The 7,319-nt window shown below is 39.8% G+C and overlaps 1 protein-coding gene across 1 annotated transcript; it reads right to left on the bottom strand.

Moving 5' to 3' along the window:
- Positions 1–6,166: 6,166 nt before the first annotated feature.
- On the bottom strand, positions 6,167–7,099 carry LOC131797946 (uncharacterized). Its single transcript, XM_059115612.2, has one exon. It carries the CDS (start codon positions 6,917–6,919, stop codon positions 6,167–6,169), a length of 753 nt encoding a protein of 250 aa, XP_058971595.2. The 5' UTR covers positions 6,920–7,099.
- Positions 7,100–7,319: the final 220 nt, after the last annotated feature.

Genomic DNA, 7,319 nt, shown 5'->3' with positions numbered 1-7,319 from the left:
GCAGGGTTTCACTGCCATAGAAGCAATTGCGTCACTGTGTGAAAATCAAGTGATTTCGGTGAAAGGGTGCGTAACTTTTGAAGGCGAATGTGTTAAGCAAGTAACTATGAAGGACAATTCCATCGTACCAATGTTAAATCGTTGCACGATTACAGACAATACGGGGATCATGCGGCTTACACTTTTGGGAGATGCAATTCAGCAGGTGGTGAACAATAAGTGTTATATAATTGAACATGTGTTAATTAAGAAGTACGATGGGATGAAGTACGTGGCAACGAACCATAAAACAGTAATATCTGCTACTGAGGAGAAGTTCAATGTTACGCCATCCAGCACCCGATGTAACAGTTAACTCTCCCGAGGAAGAAATCTATCAGCAGTTGTTTGACCTCCAGAACGTTAGTGTTGAATATGGAAAGAGTTCTTTTACCATAACAAACATTTACTTTGAGTCATTGTAGGTCGAGATAATTGCATTGACTGGATGTTATTTGACTTGAAAAGGTCATTAGTGAAAGGTTATTGTTAATGAGAATTCAAATAAGGGTTCACTTGATATTGTTGAGTTGTACATATTGAGAAATGATTGTGTTCGTATGGATTTTTAAAAAAGTGGTTAAGTTGATGTTTATTTTGGAAATGATAAGTTATTTGAGCTGTACTCAAATAGTGAACCCTGTAGTACTACGTGAAATGCGGTTATGAGTAAGGCTTCACAGAAGAACTGTTTCGTAGTATTGACGTTTGGTTTTAAGTTTGTTTTGAGAAGAAAACAAAAAGTATTCATTGGCGTTTGATTTGACACTGGACATTTCAATTAATAATCGAATTGAAATGTTTGAATAGGGCGGTTTTTTATTAATAGAACTACGTTGATGTCTGACACAAGTTTAGTTTTGTTACCCCATTTCATTTTTAAGTTTGGTTAACAAATGCGATTCAAAATTGTAACTAGTGAACATGATTATATTTACAATTTTTCAGTTATGGTTTAATTGTACGTTTTTCGACGTTGAAAAACTAATGGTGGATAAAATACATTTGGCGCACGGTTAAATCGAGGTAAAACAAGTTAACGAGAGAGGCTTCACCGAAGTATTTCATTTCTGTATTAATAATAAAAGTGATTTAAAAGGCTTCCAATAAACTTTGAAACGTTATTGTTACAAGTATCTGTGACAATCTGACACCCTTCAATTAGAGAGTGCGTGAGGAAAAAAAGGCGTAAGCACACTTTGAAAAAACAAGAGAATTAGTGATCTTAAGGAAAGTATTATTCACTCTCCTACACGATTAATTGGAAAATTAAACGAGACTTACCTGTAAGTTGAAGTTTGATTGAAATTCTATCCGTCACCAAGCACTGAGGGATTACGTGAGATAGCATTGCGCCTGCGCGAACTCAGTTTTTAAAGCACTTGCCATGTGTGCAGGGGAAAGAAAACCCTGACCAGCAAAATGGGAGGGCCTTAAAAGGGAGGGCACGTAACCCCTCAGTGCTTGGTGACGGATAGAATTTCAATCAAACTTCAACTTACAGGTAAGTCTCGTTTAATTTTCCAATTCTATTCCGTCACCGCACTGAGGGCTCACGTGAGACTTCAAAGCCCACTGCACACATGAACAGAGTAATGACCAACCAAGCAAGTCATATTGGTCAAAAACAGTTTATTAACTTTACTCTTGTAACAAAACGTTAGAAAAGCTATCTGTGTTGATAACAGGCTTGCTATAAAACTTTGCAAAAGTGTCAGATGAGCTCCATCCTGCAACTGATAAGATGTGCTCTAATGGTACAGATTTCAACAAAGCCTTAGATGTTGCGGCAGCCCTAGTACTGTGGGGCTTGAAAAGGTTTACATCAATTCCTGACTTTTGCATTACAGCTTTGACCCATCTACTAATGGTGTCCCGGGAAACTGGTTTAAATGGCTTGTAATGACTAATAAACAATTGTTGTGCACCTCCACGTAGAGAAGAGGTACGATTAAGATATGCCTTCAAGGTAGTGACAACACAAATGTTAGGGTTGTCCGGGTAAGCTTCAAACTTAACAACAGTGGGTTTCGACCCTGGCTTAGACTGTTTAATAGGCCTGGAGATAATAAAAGTCACAGAAGTTTCTGAAACAACCATGTCCTCCAAAGACAAGTAGTGAATTGTCTGCCCCCGTTGAGCTGATACTAATGACATTAAAGTGACTAATTTTAAAGTCAGATCCTTTAGTGAGCAGTCTGTAATAGAGATTGTCTTAAGATAGTTCAGAACCTTGCTCACATCCCATGTCTCAGTATATCTTGGGTTGGAGGGTCTTGCTTCGTAAACTCCTTTTAAGAACCTCTTAACACTCTCTTGTGCTCCAAAAGTCATCCCGTCCACAGGCTTTAAGACACTGGATAGAGCAGACCTTGCAGTGTTAATACCACTGTAACCGAAGCCTGACTCAAATAGCTCCACTAAAAAATCTAGTGCCTGGGGGACAGTGGCAGAAACTGGATCAATCTGTTTTTTATGACAATATGTAGTCCATCTTTTGATGTAAGATGAATACTGCTTTGTAGTTCCTTTCCTCCAGGACTGTAAGATGATGGAGGTTGCCTTTTGAGAAATTCCTTGTGTCTCATAGGACTGCCGGACAATCTGCATGCAATCAGAACCATTTTCCTGAATAGGGGGTGGACTTCTTGTGGCATCCCCGGCATTTGTAAGGCAGTTCGTTGTTGTGGTAACACTCTTGGAGCAGCCACTAACATGCAAAGAAGTTTGGGATACCAACTCTGGGTTGGCCACATTGGAACTATCATCAATCCCTCTGCACAATCGGTTTGTATTTTCTGTAGGCATCTTGCAATTAAACTGAAAGGAGGGAAAGCATAGAACAAGTGTTTATCCCATGTTACAGAAAATGCATCAATAAAGGCTGCCCCTGGGTCAGGTTTCCAGGATACATAGCATGGAACCTGATGATTTAGTCTGGATGCAAAGAGGTCTATGGAGGGCTCCCCCCAGATATCTGTGATCTGTTGGAAAATATCAGATCTTATCATCCATTCCTTGTTGTCTGAGAAAACGCGTGATTCCCGATCTGCCTCAACATTTTTGGTCCCTGGGATATGAGCAGCTGTTAACCATATTTGTTTTTCTATGCACCACTGCCAAATATCTTTAGCAATAGTGTGACATTCCCTAGAATGTACACCTCCCATAGCATTAATATAGTTCACAGTTGTAGAGTTATCAGAGTAAATCTTAACGTGAATGCCTTGCTCATTTTTGCAAAATGCCTTAAGTCCAAAAATTGCAGCTAACAGCTCCAGACAATTAATGTGATATTTTGCTTCTTCCTCTGACCATCTACCCCCTATTTTCTCTGTCTCTTTGACAGCTCCCCATCCTTTAGTTGATGCATCGGTGTAAATTATTACATCAACATTTGAGGGGGCCCTCTGGTTGAAATCCAACAGTAAAGAAGGTCATAACTAGAACAGTCACAGAATCATAATCATTAATAGTAAACTGCTGAAAATTGGCAGGAGGCAAGTACATGACCCAGTACCTACCAGCCAACAAGTAAAGTTGACCAGGTTTGTTTATTCCTAGTAAATAATAAACAAAAACAAAAACTCTATCATTTTAAACTATTCTTCTGCCCCCTCAAATTCAAAGCTCAAAATACATCCAATTGGGCTGGTTTTAAGCATCATGGATCTACTTAGAAAGCACTACAAACCTATTGAGCAAAATCGGGTTTCAATCATTAATGTTGCCATGGCAACGAATTCATTAAAAAAAGATTAACTCCTCAAAACTTCAACACTTTTCAGTCAAACTGAATTTTGCTCAATAGGTTTGTAGTATGTTATGTCTCAAATATTTGTGGCAAATTCGGAGCTGTTAGCACAAATACATCCTGAGAAATTTAAGGGGGCACCCAAATAATCATGAAAAACCCATATTTGCAGGAAATGTGATTTAAAAGGAAATGTTATGGAAACATGGGTTCAAGTTAGCTTTTACAATAAAAAAACACAGTGTGTTGGTAGAACTGCTTTAAAAGAAATATCCCTAAAGTTATTTTTTGGTCTTCTGAGTAGTTTTCCTCTTTTTGGGTCCATTACAAGGTTCTATTTCTCCAAAAGCTCCAGCTGCATAAGTTACACCCTCGCCACGAATCCTTAGATCTTCATTATGCTGTTTAGCCTGTCTCCTGGTAACTCTGTATTTCTTGTGCTGATCTTGCACTCTCTTCTCTGCTTGTTTAATTCTCTCTGAATCCCTTCTCCTAGCTTCCATTTTGGCAGTATCACTCACAGTGAGCCCAACCTTCTCCATGATAGCATGTTTCGCGGAGGCACAATATCCTTCAGCAATTTCCAGATCATCTGGAATACTTTCATCCCACAGAGACGTATCAATAGCACAAGCGCCGATTTTTCGCGCAGAAACCGGGATTGCAGGCGGTGGAATCATTTCGCTTACCACGTCATCTTCACCGACGAACGTGATATTTACCCTTCGTTCGCTCGTTGCGCTTGCCGCTCTTTTCGCTTGTTTTTGAACTCCTTTGAACCCTTTACGCTTTCTTGAAATTCCCTGCTTTAAAACAGACTGCTTTTTCCCTAGCTTCGGCATAATTTAACCCTTTATAAACTGAATCAATAAACTGTGAAATGCTACGCATAGATCAACAAAAGTGACTTGGACAAAATTCGTTAGAGCTCCTTGTAACTCAGTAACCAGGCCTCAAAAGTAACTTCTAGGAATCTGGAATGAACTACGGTCTGTTTCCAAACTCAGGACTGTGGAACAGCGTTAACGCCTCAAAAATAATTCGGGAAAAAGGCTCTTGTTTTGAATTGGTTACCATGGCAACGGAAAAACAACGTTCAAAGAAGGCCACTTTTTGACTCTGCAAAGTAATTTATGTAAAAACAAGCAACATATTCAAAATCTAGATAGAGTCAAGTAAATATTTTTCCAAAAAAAAATTTGGGCGAAAAATTTTTCAATTTTACCAAATTTCAACCAGAGGGCCCCCTTGAATTAGGCAATAATATGGGGTAGTTATTTGTCTGTATGTTATCATACTACCACTTTATCTCTGAAAAGCTTTCTTGGGATAATCTCATTTGAGCATTATAATTGCCATAGTTTTGTCTTAAGGCTGTAGTTTTATCCCTCTCAAGTTGTCTATAATACAGTGGTCCATATAAGATTCCAGGAAAACTTGACACTAAAAGCCCTATAAAGCTAACTAGTTCCTGGATTGGGAGCTCAACAAGCTCCATCATTTTCTTGCATCTTTCCCTTATGCGCTGGATTTTTTCCTGTGTTAAGGAGACAGTCATATTAACTGAATCCAAGACAAATCCCAGAAATGTAAGGACTTGAACTGGCTGTAAGACCGACTTATCAGGATGTAGGATAAAACCCAATGTTGAAAATAAGTCACAGGTATCATTAATATTGGCTTGGCAGTCCTCCACGCTCTCCCCTTGTAAATAAGAGTCATCAATATAGCCTACATTTAGGTGACCCTTCTGGCGCAGCGTAGCATACACTGGCTTAAGGATTTTTGTGAAGAGTCGGGGTGCACAAGCCAGACCATTTGGTAGACATGTAAACTGAAACAATCTACCTTTCCAGCAAAACCTCAGATATTTTTGATCATCTTTGTGAATTGGCACTGAGTAGTATGCGTCACGCAGGTCTACTGAGGCCATATAACAGTTTGGAGTCATAAGCCTTATTGCCGATTGTAAGGTATCCATCTTAAAATGTTGATACTCCACATGTTCATTCAAATTCTTCAAATTTAGAATTAATCTAAACCCTCCATCTTTCTTAGGGCGTATGAATATAGTAGAAATATATTCACCAGGGCAATGTGTGGTTTCTGAAATCACACCTTTGGTCAGCAGTTTATCAATTTCATTGTCAATGACCTCCTGCTCTGGTTTTGTAAAATTTATTTCTTTTGGTGGCATAAACTGCATTGGCTCTCCATTTTCAAACTCAATTTTATAATTTTTCACACTATTAAGTATGAAAGGATCTGAGGTTATGCATTGCCACTGAGAGGTAAATTGTTTCAGTCTTCCACCTTTAATTTTAATAGGTTGCTCTGACACATTTCTTACCTCAACGTTGTTAGCAGTCTGATTCATTTTGACTTCCCCTCCTTCTTCCTCTTGAAGTTCGGAGGATGTTTGTGGTCGTTTTTCCACGAGCCTAAAAAAGGCTTCCTGTAATGTTGGTTTCCTGAGCGTCCGCGGCTATGTGCGTAAGAGTTGTGCCTGTGATAATCAGGCTTGTTCGTTGATCGACCACTGTGTGTGGAGACTTTCTTTCCCACTCGATTGACCTCGGTCAATTCTTTCACTTGTTTCGGGAGATCATTGCCAAACAATTGGTCAGTGATCGGAACCGACGAGGAGCAAAGATGTTTGTATTCCTCGTGTAAATCCGGTTTAATAAATTCCCTTCGTCTTTGATTGAGTTCACTGTTTGCATTAGCGAACAATGTAAGTGCATCTGTTGACTTTTGAAGAAGGTCGTTTCCCGCTGGGAGTGACGACAAGTGCTCAAGGAGTTTGTCGATCATATTTGTCAACGCGCACATTCCTTTGAAGATGGATGTCTGCACCTTTTGCAGTCTAACATCTTGGGACCGGACTGTTGGAGTAAGGTGGTCCCATACTGGTTGATTGACTCGTACTTTTGTCAAGAATTCACAGTTCTCTGGTCTGTGATACTTGTTCAACTTTTCCTGAAGTTTCTCTTCAGGCAGCCCTTCTTTGAGCATGGCATTCACTACATTCGCCAGCTCTGTGTTTACACTTGGGCCCGTCTCCTCTTTCTTCAGCTCTTGTTTCAAGCTGTTAAGTACCTCAAATTTTCCTTCATTAGAAGGCATATTTTGAGCCCCGGTTGAGTCAGCCAGCTTTGTCACAGCTTCTTCTAAGCTCGTAGTTTTGTCATGTCGCTTCTTCTTCGTGGGGGGCTCTTCGCTGACCTCGTGGTCATTCTCGGCAGATTTTGCCTCCTGTTCTTCCTCCGTGTCAACATATTGTATTTCAAAGTCTGACTGAAACTGTTTGAACGACTCAGCAATAGTCTTGGATAAATCTTGAGACATCTGGGTGAAACCCTGTCTCAACGTAGCGGCCAGCTCTTGTAAACCATGTGAGTCAGTTTTGGCGCCATCGGCGCCATCACCTCTTTCGATGATTCTAACATTTGCTTCAATGTGTTCGCTTCTAGAGCCACTACTTTTTCTTTTTAAGTTGTCTTTCTCGCCCTTAAGCTCAGATTTA

This window comes from Pocillopora verrucosa, chromosome 3 (genome assembly GCF_036669915.1).
Source record: "Pocillopora verrucosa isolate sample1 chromosome 3, ASM3666991v2, whole genome shotgun sequence".
In the NCBI taxonomy this organism is placed as follows: Eukaryota; Metazoa; Cnidaria; class Anthozoa; order Scleractinia; family Pocilloporidae; genus Pocillopora; species Pocillopora verrucosa.
This window is presented reverse-complemented; position numbering and strand designations above follow the sequence as displayed.

Excerpts from the sequence above, each read along its gene's own strand:
- LOC131797946 (XM_059115612.2), bottom strand. The coding sequence starts at position 6,919 with ATGCCTTCTAATGAAGGAAAATTTGAGGTACTTAACAGCTTGAAACAA.